This window comes from Camelus bactrianus, chromosome 19 (assembly GCF_048773025.1).
Source record: "Camelus bactrianus isolate YW-2024 breed Bactrian camel chromosome 19, ASM4877302v1, whole genome shotgun sequence".
Taxonomy (NCBI): Eukaryota; Metazoa; Chordata; class Mammalia; order Artiodactyla; family Camelidae; genus Camelus; species Camelus bactrianus.
Window position 1 is genome coordinate 27,830,247 of NC_133557.1, and position 20,496 is coordinate 27,850,742.

Here is a 20,496-nt window from a genome sequence, read left to right on the forward strand (position 1 = left end):
CATAAATGTTAACTGAAATAATAGATGCATTCATATTCATTACTAATTGCACTAATAAAATGCAGTCGTTTCCCTCCACGCGCGCTCCCAGCCCAGGGGTGTCTGCCCACAGGCTGGGGTGGCACAAGTCCCAAGAGCGGTGGGTGCTCCTGAGTCACTGCAGCCCCTCAGCTCCCCGGCCCCTGCCCCCGGAGCGTGGGCGAGCGATTAGTCAGGTGCAGCAGAAATCCAACGCCCATGGGAAGGAGGAAGAGACGCGCCGCGCCTCGGCAGTGGTAGAACTTTGAGGGCGAAGACCCGCCAGCGCTTTGCAGCAACCCCAGCCGCGGGGCCACGCCCAGCCCCTTGCGACGCTCTCCATGGCAACCTGGGCTGGGCAAAAGCCCCGCCCCGCCCCGCCGCGTTACCACGGGCGTTTTACGTCACTGCGGCGCGCCGGAAGTGACTGATACGGTCGCCAGAGACTCCGGAAGTGGCTGCTGTGGGGGATTACTGCAGACTTTGACTCCAGGCTTGCGATGGGTTGCGACGGGGGAACAATCCCCAAGAGACACGAACTGGTGAAGGGGCCGAAGAAAGTTGAGAAGGTCAGTGACTTGGGCCCAGTAGGGACCGGGGGTGGTGGGGCATGCGGACGCCTCCAGGGAGCGAAGGGAGTTGGGAAGGGGGAGGCAGCGGGGTTCCCTACGTAGCTGCGCTCGTTTATCCGGTACAGAGAACTCCATATTAACCACAGTGTTCATGACGGACCTTTATTGAGTGCGTGCTATTGCCATTCACCCGGCAGTACGTATAATATGGGGTATCTCATGGCGTTCTCACAACAGCTCTACGGGTACATACTGTCATTAGCCTCAGTTTTCAGAAATGAAAATTGAGGCCCAGGAGGAGAAAGTTGCAAAGCTAGTTAGTGGCAGAGCCAGGATTTGAAGTCTGTTTCTGCTAGTAACAGTGATACAAATGGCTGCTGTTTTTTCAGTGTTGTGCACACTAACTTTGTTTTCAGTGAAGTCTTCTGAAGCCGCTCCTTCAGAAATCATGTCCTCCTCTTAAAAACTGTCTTCCCACCGTGTACATTGAGTTCATGGTTGGTTATGTTGGTCTCAGAGGACGGTAAGTTCTTGATGGCAGAGGCTGCGCCTTTTTTCCCTTTACAGCTAGCACAGTTTCTGGCACAGTAAATACAGTGAGCGAATAATCCCTAATTCTCACAAGTGATTGTGCAAATTATGCACTATAATTGCCATGCCACTAACAGGAAAATTGAGTCAGGAACGTGACCAAGAGCACACAACTGGTAGGTGATGAAGCCAGGATTCCCATCCAGTTATTCAGGATTTCACGGGTAGCATTAGCAATTACTTTTTAATAATGAAAGGTGTGTAAAGCACCTAGTACAAATGGCTGGCACACTGTTGGTGGTCTGTATTAATTTCCCTTCAGGACCAGAGAAGTCTTTTTTTTTTTAAGATAAATTCCATATATCACTACTGTATTTAAACCACTCCAGTGCCTTCCCATTGTATTCAGAATAAAAATATGCCACCAGACCCTGTGTGATCAGACCCCTGCCTCTCTTTTTACCTCATCTTCTGCCCTTCTCATTTGTTTGTTCATTATCTGTTTCCTATGTGGACAGGACCTTGTATGTCTTGCTTCTGCGGCCCCTGTGGTGTGTCTGCCACACAGTAGATACCCAACAAATATGTGAGGAATTTGAGAACTCCACCCAAGAGGATGGAGTGTGCCCTCTAGTTGTACCTACATGTGCATAGATTAATGCAGCGTAGTTACCACTTGAGTGAGAGAGCTTTTGCCCAAAGAGTATTCAGCTTGGTTTTGTTAACTTGTTCCCAGAGCTGAAAAGGAGTAGCTTGATGAAAAGTTTGGCAAGGAATAGATGTCAGAAGCGGATAGAAAAGAAGAAAGGGTGATCTGAAACAACTAGAGTGCCCAGGCAGGATGGATTTTTTATTATCCTCATTCACTCTACAGTTACTTACTAAGTGCTTACCCCACACTGTTCTAGGCCCTGGGAATACAGCAGGGAACAGAGTCCAGTCCTTGTGGAGCTTATATTTCAAATAGATACATAATAACATTTGCTGATCACTCATGCGGCATGATTGGTCTGGCCCAAAACATTGCTCAAATTTAAGACCTTCCCCTGAAAAGAATGACCCTGGAAGAAATGTTTTCAGAAGCTTTTTGGGGGCCAATTTTTAAAGTCCTGGGCAAAGAGTAATTTATCATTTTGTTCCCTTTCCCCAACTCTCCCAAGTGTTTTTTTTAAATCAGTGTGTTTTTGTTTTTTTTTTTCACTGATGAAGCAGGTGGAAGATCTAGAAAGTAGATTCTAAACTTGCTGGACATGTACAAAAAATACAGTAAATCAACTTCACTGGTGACATATCTCTCTTGGGGCCCTTCTACACTATGAATTTTGATAAAAAGCTATTTAAGCTGCCAAAGTGTGGTTCTTGAATCTGGGAAATGAATAGAACAACTGGAATAGTGTGATGGGGGTTTTCGTTTGTGTGTTTGGTTTTATTTTAAATAGTAGAGGGGAGGGACAAATTGGTATGGGATTAACAGATATAAACTACTATACATAAGATAAGCAGCAAGGATTTACTGTACAGCATAAGGAATTACGCCCAACCTGAAACTAATACAGTATTGTAAATCAACTATACTTCAATAAAAAATACATTTTTAGAGTTATAGAACAATAACAACAAAATAATAGAAATACAATAGAGAATAGTGATCAAAAGCATGGTCTTTAGAGCCAGCCTGCCTGGGTTTTTATCCTAACTTCTTTGTCTGCTTGCCATGTGACCTTGACATATAACCTAACTTCTTGGTACCTCAGTTTCCTCAACTGCAAAGGTAAAAATACTACCTCATAGGGTTTTCATGAGAGCTAAAAGATTAAGTCACAGAAACTGCTTAGCACAGTGCATGGCACACAGTAGACACGTAAATAGTTGTTCCTGCAAAAATTAAAGGGAATTAAAAAAATTTTTTTTCCCATATTTTCTCTCAAATGTGCTGTCCTGTTACATTACTCAGGTTTGACATTTTAGGAAGGGGGAAGAGTGGGACATGAAATATTAAAAAAGGTGAAAATATCATTTGAGGGCTGTGGAAGGTCCTATGTCTGGATTTTTATTTTATAGTGTGGATAATGGTTTGATATCAGTGACATAGCGAACTGAACTTTCAACAAAAATACCTATCTTCTCAATTCTTAGTCCTTAAATTCTGCTACAACTTTGGAGCCTTTCCCATTGTTAGAAATTAACCTGTACTGCTTGTTTTTTCTTGTAAGGCCTCCTTGACGTATGGTTAAGATACAAATATCAGGATTTATAAGTAGCTAGCATAAGCAATGTAATGACAACATAAATTGTCTCCTTGTACATGTTGGGTGTAAAGAGGCCTTTATTTAACATTGTATTGAGTACTTGTCACTTTTTAAATCCTACTTCCTGTGTCACTTTGATTTAAAAAACAGAAACCATCACAGTGTGGTATTGCTGAATAAGCCCTTGTGTGCAGAACCGTGAACTGCGTGCTCCTTCAGAGGTGGAAGTTAATTGAAAGGATTTTTTTTTTCTTTTCTCAGGTTGACAAAGATGCTGAATTAGTGGCCCAGTGGAACTACTGTGCTCTAAGTCAAGAAATATTAAGGCGACCGATAGTTGCCTGTGAGCTTGGCAGGTATGATTTCTTTACTTAATGGAGACGAGTTTTTATTAGAGGATCTTAAAAAGAATTTTAATGTGTAAATGCAGTTCTTGATTCATCAAATGTGAATTATCTCAAGCAAATTTGTGAAGCCTAGGTTATCCTTCCATGTCTCTGAACATCCTTCTGCACTTTCCTACTCAGTTTGGTTTATTTAATCCATAGGTTGAAAACTCAGGAGACAGTAGGAGCTAATTATAAACATAAATGCATGAAGGACCCACATGGGTCAGTAGGGAACGGTGAGGACTGGGGGAAGCTGGAGAGTTCATGTCCTGCCTAAAGAGTTAGCTGCTACTCAGTTCCAGCCCATTGTTCCAGTTTAATGATGTGGACTGAGGGATTCCAGAAAGTCTGATTTTTTTTTTTTTTTCAGGGAAAGTTGAAAATGTATACTTTTATGTTAAATTTCCCAACTTGTAAAAATCTTTGTTTAGGTCAGATGCCACTGCCAGTTTGCAGCCCTTTATTTAAACTAGTTTTTTCCTTTGTATGCTTTGGAAATAGTTGAGACAGAATTAAATTTACTTTTCTAGGAGTGCAGGGCATTTCTTATTCAGATGTAAATGACTTTGGATTGTACTCAGTCTAGTCTTCCTCCTTTGTGCAAAGGTTGATTGTTGCCAGAATGTTTGACTGGTCCTTATCATTACAGACTTTACAACAAAGATGCCGTCATTGAGTTTCTATTGGACAAATCATCTGAAAAGGCTCTTGGGAAGGCGGCATCTCACATTAAAAGCATTAAGGTAAGACAGGTAATTCTGAAATGCTCCAGGGGTCTCAATGGTTAGGATGTGTTTTACAGAACTCATGTACATTACAGACGGAACTCGGTAATTTGGAATTCCAGCTTCACCTAGCCACTTAATGAAGATGTGATTTGGGGCAGGCCACTTAAATCTCAAGCCAAGTCCCCACACTAGTACTTCCTGGATTTTAAATCTGTCGTGACTTAATATGTGTGAAAGAGCTTTGAAAACTCTCAAGGTGCTGTATTTATAAATGTTGGGAGGCATTATTTTTATAGTTAAAACTCAGCTACTTGAATTTTCTTATTTGAAAGCCACTTTTATAGAATTAGAGATTTTTATAGGTAGTTCACTATTAAATCATTGTGGTTATCTCATGCTGATTGGAAGTTCTAATTGGCACTTAAAGTTTTTTCATAAAAATGAAAAAACAATTTTTTTGGTAAAAGAAGTTTGTTGAGAGGACAAAATCTTTCAAATCTGGGCAGTGGGAGAAAAATCAGAAAAGTAGTGAAGAATTTGAGAACCACCAAGGTTGTCGAACACGCTCCTCACAGGTGAGAACGCTCACTGTGTGTGATACACTGAGGCCACGGGGCTAGTGAGTGAGGCACTTGAACCAGGTCCAGACCCCCAGACTCCCAGTCTCAGGCTTTTTTCCCCCTTCTCTTTCTTTTTTTAACTTTTTATTATTAATTTAGGCTTTTCATTTGAATTCCTGGAGTAGTTACAGGATACAGAATATATTCATTTCAGACGAGTTAGTAATTCTGAGGTGTAGCTAATGGTAGTGCTATAGAAATAATCATGCCTATTTTTGTCATCTACACCTTGGGAAGAGGGTTCATTTCTGAGAATCCCATGGAAGCATAATTATCTCAAAAATGTGAGTATCACTGAGATTAACTTATATAAATCTATACTTAAAACACAATATTTAATCTATGTGGTTTCATTGTTAATTTTAACACAAAAAAGAATTTCCAAGAAATCACAACTATAAAGACAAAAAGATTGAAATAAAACAATGCAAAGATTATTATTACAGTGATTAATAGTGTACAAATACTCCGAGCAGAGAACTCGATGAGACACACGCTGGCTTTCAGCCGGAAAGCTGACTGCGTGTGTGGTGGCTTGCCTTTTGAGTCACTCAGCTTCTCTCCAGAGCATTGAAATCAAATGATGCAGTTCGATGTGAAGAAATGCTTCAAATGCTAAAGTGGAGCTGCTAAGTCACTCCTTGTAAAATTGAATTTTGAGACCCGAATGGCTGGATCTTAGAATATGACAGTAGTCTTGACTAATATTCTGCCTTGGCCTCGTTAGACTGTGGCCTCACAGATTTTACTGTCTGTTCAACTATTAAATAAACAATGGTGGTTAGTCTTGTGAACAGCCTCAGTGAGGCTTCACCAGCCAGGAAAGAAAGTACTCCTTTTTGGATGAAACTAATACAAAGCATTCTTCTCCTTGTGGGGTTATTTCTCATGTCAGAAGTTACTTTTTATTATATAGCACAATGTTTATAAGATAGAAATTAACTAATTATTTGCTAGACAGTGCATTTTTAATATCACAGCTTACAGTTTAATTTTATATCCATATTGATTGATGCCAAAGGAAAGTAGAAGAGATTTGGATGGAAAGGGACTAGGATAATAGTTAATGCTAAAGGTGAGCTATTGATCAAAGGAACTCTTCAAGTATTGATGGTTTTTCACAGAATGTGACCGAACTAAGGCTTTCTGACAACCCTGCCTGGGAAGGAGACAAAGGAAACACAAAAGGTGACAAACACGATGACCTCCAGCGGGCGCGTTTCATCTGCCCCGTCGTGGGCTTGGAGATGAACGGCAGACACAGGTCAGTAGTGAACGTGGGTGGGTGATGTGGAGCCTGGGCAGCTAATCCAGTGCCGTCAGCATCGGTGCCGGGCTTGGTCATCACACAGGCTTCTCTAAGGTGTCCTTTGGTTTGAGTAGTGCCTCAGAGGCCACGGTGCTTGGCACAGGACCACGTTCATTCCCTCCCAAGGCCTCTGTTGTCTGTGGCCTTCTGTTCTCGAGGTTAGGAGAACCTAAAGTAAAGGAATTTTTAAAATTTCTCCTGTGACACTTAGAGACTTGAGTTCTTTGATCTTTTCCTCTGGGAAAGAAAGCAAAGGACAGATACTTCACATCAAAAACCTCCATTTCCTACAATTGCTAAACACAATGCACCAGAATGTGGGGTGGATCCATCAGTGAAAGGCCAGCTGGTTATGATAATTTGCTTTGAATTTGTAGCTGACAAGTCCTCTGCCTAGAGCTCCAGAAATCTCAAGGTTGGGATTTATATAGCAAATGTAAGTCAGTGTATTTCCCCCTGAAAAGATGTGAACATTGAGTGGGCTTGGCATACACAAGGTCCTGGTTCAATCCGCAGTAGCTCCATTTAAAAAGATGAATAAATACATATATAAATAAACCTAATTACCGTCCCCCCCAAAATAAAAACAAAACAATAGAATAAAAAAAGAAAAAATATATGAACATTGAATGGGTTAGTAGGTGCCTTTTTTATCATGTCTCACTGTGCCAAGCTTTAAACTCACTTCCCACTGTTAAGAAATATCTTTTCTAGCTGTTAGTGCCCACTGTCCTCTAGAATCTTCCGTCTAACACATTACATGTTAAAAGGTAGTTGTTTTGTTTGTTTTTTCTATTTTCACTTAAGAAAAGGGGGAAAGCATCTCCAGTGTAAAAACTGTTAATGAGCTATAAACAACCACATTTAATCTGGAGCATTCTGGCTCGCTTGTACACATTCGTTCTGTACAGACATTGAATCGGTGAGTTGTACGCTTTACATACAGATGGTTCATGTTTGGTGACTCTACCTAAATAAAGCTGAGAAAAGAAAAAAAGATAAAATGAAAAGCTAAAATTCACCATTTGGGTCATGAAGGATATATTATGGGGAACCAGACGCATGTACCTAACCTTGTCCTGTTTTTGTGTGGATGTGTGTGTGTGTATATATACACATTATTTTGGGATGAAAAGTCCTAAGAGTAATCATTTTAAAGTGTGCATTTCTGTGTTTAGTGCATTCAGTGTTGTGCAGTCATCACCTCTCTCTAGTTCCGAGGCGTTTTCATCCCCTTGGAGGAAAATCCCCTACCCGCTAGCAGTCACTCCCCACCCCCCGCTCCCTTAGCCCCCGGCAACCACCCTCCTGCTCTCTGTCTCACTGGATTTACCAGTTCTGGATATTTCATTTAAATAGAATCACACAATATGTGACCTTTTATATCTGGCTTCCCACTTCTTTTTAAGAAAACCACGGTTCACCCCAAAAGAGGAACTTAACAGAAACAGACTCAACTCTCGGGTCTTGAGCAGGGGTTACCTGTAGCTGGTTGCTCTGGTTGTGGCTCCCTAGTTTTTCCCTTTCATCTGCTGGTTTATCTCTTCTCCTTTTTCTCTTCCCAGTTAACTGAACATTGGCTTTTTTGGCTTTCCCATCCTGCTGTTAATGGGTCCTCTGCACCAGAAAATTGATTTGGGGGTTAGTTTGTATTTTAGTAAAGTTTGTATAATAAAGACTTAAATGAATTGAAAAATAGAAATAAGTTATTAGTGTGATGAAGAACATTTAGCCTTTGTTTAAAAAAAACAATTTCCTATATTATTTATAATTAATAAGCATTCATAACAGAGGATTTTTTTTAAGTCCTAAACAACATTTAATGAATATTAGTACTTTTTTTTTTTAATTATAGTAGAGTCAGTTTACAATGTTGTGTCAATTTCTGGTGTACAGCATATTTCAGCTATACATATACATACGTGTATTTGTTTTCATATTCTTTTTCATTATAAGTATAATGTTATTAATTTGGCTTTTTGTTAGGGCAGTCTGCCTCTGCTATAATTTACTTGTCTATTGCGTGTTAATGCATTTCCCATTTTTCTAGGAAGGTAATTGGTGAAAGTTTCTATTGTGGCATTTTTAGAACGTATAAAGTAAAATGTGAAAGTGCTCTTTGCCCCTTTCTTCCATCCTAGCATTATTAGTTGATAGCATTATTAGTTGTTTGGTGTTTAATGCCCCCCCCAGACCTCCCCAGCACCAGCACACACACCACGCTTCCCTGTACCTCTGCAGGAGGTATAAATAAACGTGTGTTAAATGTGTGTTCTCCCCACAGCTGTGGAATCATAGTCCACTACTTCTCTGTCTAATTTAAACGTGTTTTCGTGGCCATCATACCTTCTTCTTTTCGATAGGAGTATAAGTGTTCCTGCTTAACCATCCCTGTATCGGTGAGCATTTAGGTGGTTTCCTGTCCTTCCACAAGCAGTGCTGTCCTGCACAGCTTCATAAATACATACCCGTGCAGGTGCTCACTGGCGGGCGTGCTTCTGTGGGAGAGATTCTGATAAGAGTGATGCTTTACCTGCCGCTGCCAGCTTTCCTCCTGAAATGTTGCACTGTGTTGTACCCACCCACCAACAAATGTGCCTGTTCCTCAGACAATTTCCAGCTGCATACCTTCATTCCGTTTCTTTCTTGCCTGATAAGTAAAACTTTGCATGTCGTTGTTTGCAGTGCATTTCTATAATTAACAGTTGAGGTGAGCATCTTCCATGTGTTTTGGCCATTGGTAATTTACTTGTCAATTGCATGTTAATGCATTTGCCCATTTTTCTATATTGTTTATTATTGCTTTTAAAGACCTCTTTGAATATTCATAAAATCTGAACATCATGTATATTTAAAATATTTTCTCCCTGAGTTCCTATTCTGTCTGTTGGCTTTCTATGTGGTGTTTTTTTTTAAAATGTATTTATTTATTTTATTTGTAGGAGAGTCTTTTTTCCAAAGAATTATTGCACAGGGGTAGGACTGGGACTCTGGCCTATGTTTGTGGTTTTAATTTCAATATACAGGTTTCTCCTCTACCTGAAAAGTAGAGCTTTTCCTAAGTTCCTAAGAAACCTGTCCTAAGCTGAAATGGTAAAAGTCAAAGAAGCAGTTATCTTAGAACACATCTTGCTCCCAGATGCACAGATTAAATAGGGATAAAGCACAGACGCTCACACAGTTCAGAGCTACGGCCCTGGCGCTGAGATGCTGAGTGTGGTTCCCCTGGAAGGAGCGTGGTGGCGCTGCTCTCGCTGCTTGGGGTGCGAGCTGCCTGTGTAACATCTCACTGCAAAACAGATGCTGAATGCAATTTTTGCTTTTTGCCTTTTTTTCATAGAAGCAGAAATCCACTTCGAATTTCTTTCAGTTAGTGAAAACAGGTACTAATGTAGGTCTTTGTAAAAGTAAAGAGGTGTAAAGTGAACTTTCAAAAAGCAGGGGGTACCTTTGTGTGTGTATGTAATTTATTTAGGACACACTGATTTTTTTCTTCTTCTTAATGGACTCAAATGCAACCATTTTTCTCTTTGTGGTTCTTGACCTTTGTATAAAGTGAACAAATGTTCATTGATAATGTGGGTAATAATTTTAAAATTATTTTTTAAGTCATGCTCCGTATTGGATCATTTCTGCAGGTTTTGCTTCCTGCGGTGCTGTGGTTGCGTGTTTTCCGAACGAGCCCTGAAGGAGATAAAAGCAGAAGTTTGTCACACAGTGAGTTGTTGACATGTATCGTGTGTTCCTTCTCAGTAGCTGAAGAAATCAGATGGTTTATGGTCCCTCCCTCCATGTGTCCTGTCAGCATCTCTCAATTCTTTCTAAAACTCAGATCTAATTAGTTGCTTCTCTGCTTAAAACCCTTCCACTCCTGTCCTTGCTGGAAGTAAGAGTCAGACTGCCTTTTGGGACCTGCCCCTGCCCTCCTGTCCCGCTCAGACCAAGCTCGGGCCTCTCCAGAACAAGCCCCCTTCCCCTGTCCTGTGCCTTTGTTCCCTCTACCCTGACCTGCCGGCCAGGAGGGGTCCTGCTCCCCATGAGCCTTACCAATTGCTTCCTCTGTGAACCTTGCTGCTAAACCTGCTTCCCCGGTCCCTGGGCACCTTGTTAACCCCTGATTCATCAAAATGTGATCACTGGTGATGTGCTTTCCCCACTGGACTCCGAGAGTTTTTGGTTATTTTAAGTGAGACTTGATTTCTTTTAGGGCAGTTGTAGGTACATAGCAGGATTAAGAGGAAAGTAAGGAATTCCCCACGTATCTCTGCCCGCACACGCACAGCCCCATTGTCAGTGTCCCTGCCAGAGCAGCGTATTCATTATAATAAATGAACCTACACATCCTCCTCACCCAAGTCCCTTAGTTCACATCAGGGCTCACTCTTGGCATTGTACAATTTGTGCGTCTGGACAGGTGTATAATGACATAGCATCACAGTGTATTTTTGCTGCCCTGACATCCCCTGGGCTCTGTCTGTGAGTGTTTGAAAGCGGGAGCAAGGCTCGTCCATCTCTCCACCTGTGGGCATGTTCTCCCCAGGGCATGTCTCACATCCTCAGTAAATGCTCACAAGAGTGAGCAAATACTTGATATAAGAACATGCCTGCTCTGCTCACAGGAAAGAAATACCAAGGAATTTGCTTTCACAGGGTTGCTGCTGCAGCCCAGGACATTTCTGTCCTTGGTGTTCTGTGGGTCTGTGGAAAGCCTGGCATTTAGTTTAATGGCATCACTACTAACAACTCCAGGCTGCATTTTCACCTCTAGTAACTCTGCTTGGGTTTCCTTGGACTCCAAGTGCTGTTTCTCCCTGTCATGAATTATTCTTTGATTCTACAGCTTTCGTGGAACAGCTGTTAGGGCCAGCCCCGTCCTAGGCACTGTGGGACGGGATACCTGGCAGATAAGAGTGATACAGTCCTTGCCTTCATGGAACCCACACTCCAGTAGGAGAGATAGACACTCAGATAACCAAGCAAGGCGGTACCGACCGTGACAGACGTGGGAAGGAAGCACAGAGGGTGCAGAACCGGAGCGAGGTGGGCCACCTCGGTCCTAACTCAGTGATCCCCGGCTGCGCTGCACAGTCACCACAGTGGTTTGTCAAGCCCCCCTCCCCATCTCAGACCCCACGTCAAAGTGTTCATGGTTGGTGTAGAGCCCCATGGATTTCTATTTCTGTTTAAGTTTCCAGAATAATTCTGGTGGGCAGCGAGGTTTGGGGGACTCAGTGATCTGAAGCAGTCAGACTCTCCCCTCCATGGTGGTAACCATCCCTTGGATTGGAGTGCCGTTGTCCTTTGCGTTGGCTGACCTAAAATGTCCATATTAGTAACCATGTTGACAAACTTGTTAGCCGCATAGGAGTGTCTGCACACGGCTTAAGAGGTTGCTTTTATTTCATGGAAATGCCACATTGCACGGGAACGCTGAAATCATTTTGTTAGTGTCTGGGAACAAAGTGCTAGTAAACCTTTGACAGTCTACGTTGAGCACTTCGTGGGAAGGGAAGGAAGTGGGAGGAAAGGGGAACCGACTGCGTCAGGATCGCACAAGGGGAGGCAGAGACTAGGGGAGGCCCAGGGCGCTGGCTTCTCCCACCTTCTGATAGGGGCCGCTGAGCTGTCACCCTGCAGTCACGACAGGATGCTGGCTGTAAGCCAGGAACGCCTCTGGGACAGAATTCTCTTGAAAATAAATCTGTTGTCAGAAGAGCAAGGTAATGCCCACTTTTCACTTATATAATCTCCATACAAATGGCCTTTGCCCATGCAGCCAGATTGAAAATATCCTGCATGTTCGTTTGCTAGGGCTGCCGGAACAGGGCACCACAAACTGGGTGATTTGACAGAGGTCTGTTGTCTCCCAGTTCTGGAGGCTAGAAGCCTGCCGTCACAGCATTGGCAGGGTTGGTTCCTCCTGAGGGCGGTGAGGGAAGGATCTGTTCTAGATCTCTCTCCCTGGCTTGTAGGTGGCCGCTTCTCCCAGTGTCTGTTCGCGTGGTCTTCCCTCTGTGCAGTGTGTCTCTGTGTCCAAATTTACCCTTTTTATAAGGACACCAGTCACATTGGATTAGGGCCCACCCCAGCAATTGCATCTTAACTGATTACATCTACAGGAGGTCACATTCTAATGTACTGGGGGTTAGGGCCTCCACATTTGGGAGGACACAATTCAGCTGACGACACTGCAGTTTAGAACAACAGAGCATGGTGCAGTCATTGGCTCACTTGAATGGGAATCATTCATTCACTCACTCACTCGGCTGATACTGGGAGCCTGGTATGTATCGGTATTGGTTCATACACCAGCACGCTGGCTTGGCAGCGTCAATCACTTCACCTCTCTGGGCTTCAGATTCTAATATGTAAAATGAAGGAATTGCAGTAAATTCTCAGATGCTTTCCTTTTAGACCCAAATTCTAAACAATAACATTTTAAAGTGAGGAAATAAGTTAAATGACAAATTGATATACTGTTGTCAGGAATCAGACTTGTGCTTCCAATTTAAAGTCTCTAAAGTTTAGTGATACTGAGTATATCAGTCAAGGTTGGCTACCTTCTGTAACAATTCCAGTGGCTAAAAGAGAAGAATTCCTGGTTGGGCAGCTTTCTTTTAGGGGAAGCTCTAGGATTCAGACTTCTTCTGTCTCGTAGGTCTGACTTACTCTGGTTTTTGGAGTATTCTCCACAGTCAGTTGACTGATGGGGTCAGGGCAGGGGGCATCTAACTGGGGAGGCTTTTATGGGCCAGGCCTTGGTGTGGGGCTTGTCACTTCTGCTCACATTCCATTGGCCAGAACTTAGTCACATGACCATGCATACCTGCAGGAGCCTGGGAATGGCAGTCTAGCTGGATCCCCAGGAAGAAGAGGTGACACCAGCCATGTCTGCCAGACACCAAAAGGAAGAATGATGGTGCAGTTTCAGGAGCTGTGGTGCATCGTGAAAATGTGAATGAAGTCAGATAAAGCCACAGTGTCGAAAAGTCTAAAACAGATATTTTCATGTTTTTAATGTCTGAAATTTAGAGGAGGGGGTATCATAAGAACAAAGTCAGGAACCTCAGGGATATTTAGGGTATGCGATTTCTCAACTTTACCCTCTGTAGTTCCGTCAGCATTTGACTTTTCAGTTCATTAGAAGAGACTGTGGCATTTGAAATAGCTCTGGTTCTGTGTTCTGAAACACAGGGCGTGCACACTTGATTTCAGTAAACAGGGTCCAAAGAGATGTAGTTGCTAGGTTTTCTTGTTTTCACTATAAACAAAGCACTAGCCAAAAAATTAATTGTATTCTCCACTGTGTTCTTCCCCTGTAGTAAGAAGAAACACATTGGAGTAGTTACAGGTCGCAAAATAAATGATATGCTTATCACTCAAAGCACAACCCATGGTCCTGCAAATACTGGCATCACCTGGGAGGGTTTTGGTTTTGTCTTTTAAGAAATGCAGACTCCCAGGCCCCTCCCCAAACCCGTGGAATCAGAAACCATTTTAACAAAAGAGTCCCAGGGGATCTGTATGCACAGTAAAGCTTGAGAAGCTGGTCTAGATGTTAGAGGTGTGAGCAGAGGTGTTTGCCTTGCTGGTTTCTGGCTTCGTTTACTTAGGCTTTGTGACAGGTGAGTGGGGTGTGTGGATGTTTTAAAGTCAGATGTGAAACAAATTCACACTCATACTGGTTTTTTTTGTTGTTGTTGTTGTTGTTTTTTTTTTTTTTGAGTTCTTATCATGGAGAGGGTAGAGAGGAAAGGGGAGAAAAATGAATGAAGGAAGGGGGTCTCTTCAACAGTAGCCAGCGAAATCTGCTTTTCAGGCTGGCCTCCAGGTTTTTAGCTTTCTGCCGTCTTTATGGTGTTTGTGAATGTTAAGCCTCAGGGAATCGTATAATGTGCTGCACAGGCAGCCTTCAACTTTTACAGGTAAGAAAAATCTAATAGAAAGATTGAACAGTAGACCCTCCATGTTAGCAAGAAGGTTCTATTCCCAGAAAGTTAGAGAAATTATCTCAAGAACCCTATTAACCTCAAGATCACTTTTGAGATACAGTTGTGGCAATACATTTTGGACAGTTTTTACATGTGATTTAATTTTGTTCTTTGTGAGTGAGCGCGGTAGGGGTCTGACTCGGGCCGAGAGCAGCGGTTCTGATGCCGACGGGCTGCTGCTTTATCTTGGCCTCCTCGGCCTCTGCCAGGCTGCCGGCCTCTCAGCCTCCCCCGACACGCCACTACAACCCCGAATCTCTTGCTGCTTCATTCCACCGGGCCTGTAAGTTCCTTTATGATTTTAGTTATCTCGCTCTTACTGGAAGGATTCGTTGAGGTCGTTTCCTCTGTTAGGGTGCCAGAGCCCTCAGAGGGCGGGCGGGTTTGAATCTGCACTTCTCTGTACATGGTATGGTGAGGCCGTGAGGGCTTGGACCCTGGAGCCAGGCTGCCTTCCTCGTGGTCGCGTGGTCCTGCCAGTCCTGTCATCACCTGCAATCTCCTCACCTCTCATCTGCGAAAAGCATCAGGTGTTTTTCTAGGTGCCTCATCCTCACAGCGAGTCTCTTAAGTTGACAGTCTTATTAGGCCCCTCGTCACAGTAACATGACTGGTCTGTGAACTGACGTTGAAATGAAGTGAAGGAAGGCTTGTGTTTCGAGTAACCTAAGAGATTCAAGCTCCTTTTAATTTTTTATTTTATTTAATTAAAAACAAATTTTAATAAAGTTTACGCTTTCTTGCAAGCGAGTTGCTATAAGACAGGGTGGTGAATCCGAGCTTTCTGAACAGCCCGCCGGAACGAGGCGCACTGGCCGGGTCCTGGGCGCTGTGTCTGCTGTGAACACGTGGACGCAGTGCCCAGCTGTCCGGGGCCCTTGCATTCTTCCCTGATGGCCTTAACCCTTTCACTGTGTGCTTTCCCTGGAATCAAGTATCAAAAGGGAAGAAGCATTTGTTTAAACAGATTTTACTATTTTGTGGGTAGTTCAAGTTTGACTTGTGGGACCTGCTTTCAGAGCCTCTTTTCCTTCTATTTAGTTTTGTGCTTTTGGGGGGCTGTTTTCATTGACTATTAAGTGGATTTGATTTCACGTCTGTGTTTGGGAAGCTTCAGTTTACTGAAGGTTTATACTCTGCGCCTTTGAATTACACATTTCTTTAATGTTCTCTCCTGTGGTTCTTGCTTTTCCTTTATTTTAGTTGTTTTAAGTTGCACATTTCCAGTCTCGTATGATGCCCTGAGCTAGTTTAGAGAGAGGAAATGTGTATAAAGACCTCAGCAACACAACAGGAATTCATAGACTTTTTACAGACCTGAATCTATGAGAAAGAATTAAAACCATCCATGTCTTTGACCTGTGCCGTTCAGCATGGTAACCGCCAAGCACATGTGACTATTTAAATTTCAGTTAATTAAAATTTTAAAAATTAAGATCCACAGAATGAGTTCACTCTAACCATGTTTGAAGTACTCAAAGCCCCCGCATGGCTGTGGCTGGTATTGGACGCCCCAGATGTGGAACATTTCTGTCATCACAGAAACCTAGGACAGCCTTTGTAAGAAATTGTGTCTCAACTCCAGATTAATTTCATTTTACCCAAAAGAAGTAGACTCTTCCATGCTTTTCTAGGATTTCCAGAACAAAGTTACATTGTTCCCAGCCAAAGAGGACTGTTAGAAATAGGCATGTTTTCATTTTCAGTGGGAGTTTGTTCTTTATTAAAATCTCATAAACAGTCATATCTCTAAGACAAAATGTGTTCTTATTCTAACGTGAGCCTGGATCTAAGTGCTTGGGGATTTTTGATTTTCAGTCCCTGTTTAGTGAGGCATTTGGCCCTCCAGGTCGCCTGTCCACTCAGTCTACTCACCCAGCAGTACTGTGAGTTATTTTTTCTCTCGTAATTTCTTTCTCATCCTTTTTCGATAGAATCTTTCTAGATTCATTTTAGGACTAACATATGTTAAGGAATTGTTTTCCCATTCTTTTTTGGTTGAATGTTCTCTGATTTCAAGTCAAGGATGCAGAATGATACCAGTAAGAAAGCAAACGCTTTATAACTTCCAGCTCAGTGGTTCAATTTCACATTAAAATGACTCTGCCTTCGGAAATGCCAGTGTGGTTCCACAGGGGCCTCTGCCTGCCCTAGAGCCTTAAGTCTGTGCCACCTCTCCAAGCACGTGACCACAAGAGGTTCTGTGGAGTCAAATCGGTTGGCAAACAAAGAAGGCGACTGAATGATCCACGGCAGGTCTCCTGGTCCGTACACGCAGGTGTCCTGGGCGTAGTGGCCTGCAGAAATGACACAGAGACCCAGCTTAGCCGCCTTCGTATCCTTGTCACTTTACAGCCACGCAGAAGAGCGATGCCCTTCTTCCCAGGTCATCTGTAAGGCCTCTCTGTTTCACGAAAGCCCAAATTGAGCATGCTTTGCTTTGATAGGGGCTTTATGTTGAATTTTGAATCTGTGATGGAAGTTTACATTCTTTTGATTAGTGATCTCTGAAATGTTTAATGGCTACTTTGGATGAATACTATGGAATTCTAGCCAGTCATGAGCACAAGGGAGATGTAACAGCAGTCTTGTTCCTGACAAAAATCTGAATTCTGATAGCTTCTATTTTAAGTTCCTTAAGCTTTCAAGTATTTTCCTTGGTTGTGGGTAGCTTATAAGAGTTACGTTGGTTTTAACAAGTCATTGTTTCAGCCTTTTATTGGTTTTGCAGAGCAAGTGTTTGATATCAATAGAAGTAATTCAAGTTGGAATTCTGGTTCTGGCTTCCTTCAGGAGGAACTCAGTCCTACGTTCTCTGTGCCTGACCCCGTGCTTGGCCCTTCCTGCTCTCTCTCAATCCTCCCGCCCACCCTGCGAGGTGGTTTCTGTCATCACCTGCAGTTTGCAGAGAAGGGAGCTCTCGGCTTGTGTGTGAGGGACAGTTCTGTTCATTTGGGGACCTTGCTCTTTTTTCCACTCGGCTCTCTCCTCTCGCCAACCCAGTAATCCTACTTCCAAAAACCCAGCTGAAGGAAATATTACGAAGAAGGAATGGAGCTCACGCACAAAAACGCCCAGTGTTGTTCATAAGTCTGTTGTGTGTTCACTTTGTGAAAATTTGTAAACTCAAATACCATCTGTGCACTTTTCTGCCTGAATATTATAATTAAGTGAAAGTTTTTTTTAAATTGACACCTGCTGGTTGGATCATCACTAATTCCACGTTGCTTTCGCATGGTCATCAGTCTTCTTCCCCAATTACCGAGACAGCAGCTGTAGTTTTTCTGGAATTTGAAGGCTTTTTGTGGTTTGGGTTTTGTTTTTACCTTTACAGCCATCATGAACACTTCCCTCCTCGTTTCTCCATTTTATGGCTCGAACATTTCCCTCCCAGCCAGCATTTGGGGTGGCGCCCGGAGCATCTAAGGGAGAAAACATGCAAGCATTCAATGAGAAGATGGAAGGAAAGTCCTATTTGCCACAAAACAATGGCTAGTTTTAATATTTTCCTTTCTCAGAGAGCCCCTAGTGAAGGGCCCAGTGCTCGTGGGTGCCCAGCAGTAGCTGAGAAGGGAATGAGGAAGAACTTTTCAAAGGTCTGGGCTCAGAATCTTCAAAGGGCTATATTTGAGGAGATGCAGAATGCTGGGACTCCTTTCGGAGAGGGAACAAAAGCCAGCTTGGTTTGGGAACGTGAGGCGCTCTCGGCAAATCTCAGGTCCCTAAAAGCAGACCCACTCCCCTGCCCCGCGTACTTGCCAAGTCGTCTCACAAAGTGCCCAGCTATTGCTAAGCCAGAGTGAAACAGCTGGGCTAGAAAGAACTTCAGTTAGGGGCACCCATCTCCCGTCGCTGCCTCTGGCCTGAACACACGCCCTGTTGCCGGATCGTTCTTACCTTTCAGTCTGTTCAGAGTCACCCAGTAATGTCGCTCTGGGCCCTGGATGTCTTTGGACCACCGAAGCATGTCTTTTGCGCGGGTGTCAGTCAGTACAAACTCTACAAACTTCCTCGTTAGTACATAGTAAGCGCTTCCAAAATAAATTGTCAAGTTATGGGGTGGTTCAACTCTGAATCTTTCATTTGGAGATACGTAGATATTTCCTTCAGGGGTGAATTCGGGATGACTCTGACTTGTCTTGGATTTACTGTTTGGTGGCTGGACTACTCCAGGAGTGATATTTTTATCATTCCATTTACTTCTGATGTAGCGTATGATTTCTTTGTTAGTTTTGATTGGAAAGTCCTGTCCACAGAGATTAATGACATAGTTCCATTGAAATCTGGGATGGACTAGGTCTTTCATAGTTAATATCCGCGTTTAGTCTTCTAAAGCCAGTGCGAGCCACTTTCTCTCTCTTTGATGAAATAAAAACATTTTCAAAACAATTAACCAGGGATTGCACAGCAGTCTTATACTTCTTTGGGGCCTTTTCATCAACGTGAATACAGTAAACATTTTGAGGCACATAAATAGCCCTGAGAAGCTGCACAAACATAGCCAGCTCCTTGTGAGTAGTTATCACATATGCCAGAGAGAAAGTGCCCTCTTCTGCGGACAGGGGTCTGGTTATGAAATGCAGCTCCTGGGAGAGCCTGGAGCAATTTCCAGGTCTGTGTAGGTGAGCAAATATTTTAGATCCATGAGGAGTTTTACAAAATTTTGCAATTTGAAGGGCTGCCTCTTTCCCTTCAAACAAAGCCGAACACAGTTAATCTGGGTAAAAGCCACATTCCACTACTGCTGGGGAGGTGGGTTCCTCCTCTGGTTCCTCAGGAGCTGGATTCCTCAAGTAAAGAAAAATGAAGATGCAGATGGCTGTGCACACGAGGAGTCCAGGCTTTGTGGCTCGCAGCTGGCTCATGTTTTAAGTTCCAGGCGCTTTCTTATTACCATGGAATGTTTTCCTTGAAGCTTCCTAAAAGAACAACACACAGAACTTAGGGTGTTGTAACTCTGTTCCCCCACCCCAGCTTTATTGAAGTACACATATTTAAAGTGTATAATTTGATCAGTTATTACATATGTGTGCACTCTTGAAACCATCACCACAGTCACAATAACAAGCATCTCTCTCACCCCCTGGAAGTTTCCTCGGGCCCTGTACTCTCCTCCTTCCACCTTGTCTCCGGACCATCCCTGCCAACAGGTTAGCCAGCATATTCTGTACTTTATGTAAACAGTCATACTTACATACTTTTTTGCTTGAAATTTTTTCACTTATGATTTTGAGATCTCATCCACATCATTGCATGTATCACCATTTTCCCCTTTTTATTGCTGAGCAGTATTCCAGCAAATGGACACGCCACAATCTGTCTGTGCACCTGCTGATCGACACTGAAGTTTCCAGCTCTAGGGTATTACAAGATGCTGTAAACACTGGTGCACAGGTCTTTGTACGGACTATGTTTTTGTGTCTCAGGGTAAATACCTAGGAGTGAAATGGCTGCTTACGTACAGGTTATGTTTAACTTCTTAGGGAACTGCCAGGTGGTTTTCCGAAGTAGTTGTACCAGTTTACATTACATCCCGGCATCGCATGAGAGTTCCATGTGCTCTGCAGCCTCACCAGCACACTGGCTGTGGTCAATTTAAAGAATTTTATCCACTCTAGTAGGTGTGTAGTGGAATTCATTGTGGTTTTTTCACATTTCCCTGATGACTAATAATGTTGAGCGTGTTTTTATGTGCGAATACCCTTATCAGGGCTGATAAAAATCTCAGATGTTTATGTTGGACATAGATACTGCCCTGTTCTGCATTAGTCAGAGTTTATTTTATGCCATTATTCTGTATCATGGTATGAGGATAAATCTTTCCAATAAAGGAAACAGTAAATCACGTAATTCAACTTGTTGAAATGAGTTTATGAATTGTTTTTAGAGAAGGCCTCAGTGATTCTAAACAAGATATCTTTATCTAATAAAATCATTTGAAAAAAATTGATAATAATTTCGTTGCCTCTCAGGCTCTACAGAGACAGCATGAATAGGGGTAGCAGTGGCCAAAAGTGACCAAAGGGGTTTTAATTAATCAGTTATTATTGGCATGCAAAAGTCATCCTTCAGGATTTAGGGAGGAAGGT

At 42.9% G+C, this 20,496-nt stretch overlaps 2 protein-coding genes across 5 annotated transcripts in view; one reads left to right on the forward strand and one right to left on the reverse strand.

Moving 5' to 3' along the window:
- The first annotated feature begins 430 nt into the window (after window positions 1-430).
- Window positions 431-20,496, forward strand: part of RTF2 (replication termination factor 2) — a 33,591-nt gene continuing 13,525 nt past the window's right edge. For all 4 annotated transcript variants that reach the window (XM_045519279.2, XM_045519280.2, XM_010958586.3 and 1 more), the window contains exons 1-5: window positions 431-587; window positions 3,632-3,726; window positions 4,409-4,502; window positions 6,232-6,371; window positions 10,055-10,133. In XM_045519279.2, coding sequence (XP_045375235.1) covers window positions 519-587; window positions 3,632-3,726; window positions 4,409-4,502; window positions 6,232-6,371; window positions 10,055-10,133 — 477 coding nt within the window. In that variant the 5' untranslated portion in view covers window positions 431-518. The remainder of the gene's footprint in view (window positions 588-3,631; window positions 3,727-4,408; window positions 4,503-6,231; window positions 6,372-10,054; window positions 10,134-20,496) is intronic.
- Window positions 15,797-19,421, reverse strand: LOC105071955 (beta-1,3-galactosyl-O-glycosyl-glycoprotein beta-1,6-N-acetylglucosaminyltransferase 7). The gene is given in 4 exon segments (XM_010958754.3): window positions 15,797-16,704; window positions 17,734-17,829; window positions 18,305-18,714; window positions 18,716-19,421. Coding segments are annotated over 4 exon segments (1,287 nt in total). The 5' UTR covers window positions 19,273-19,421; the 3' UTR covers window positions 15,797-16,480.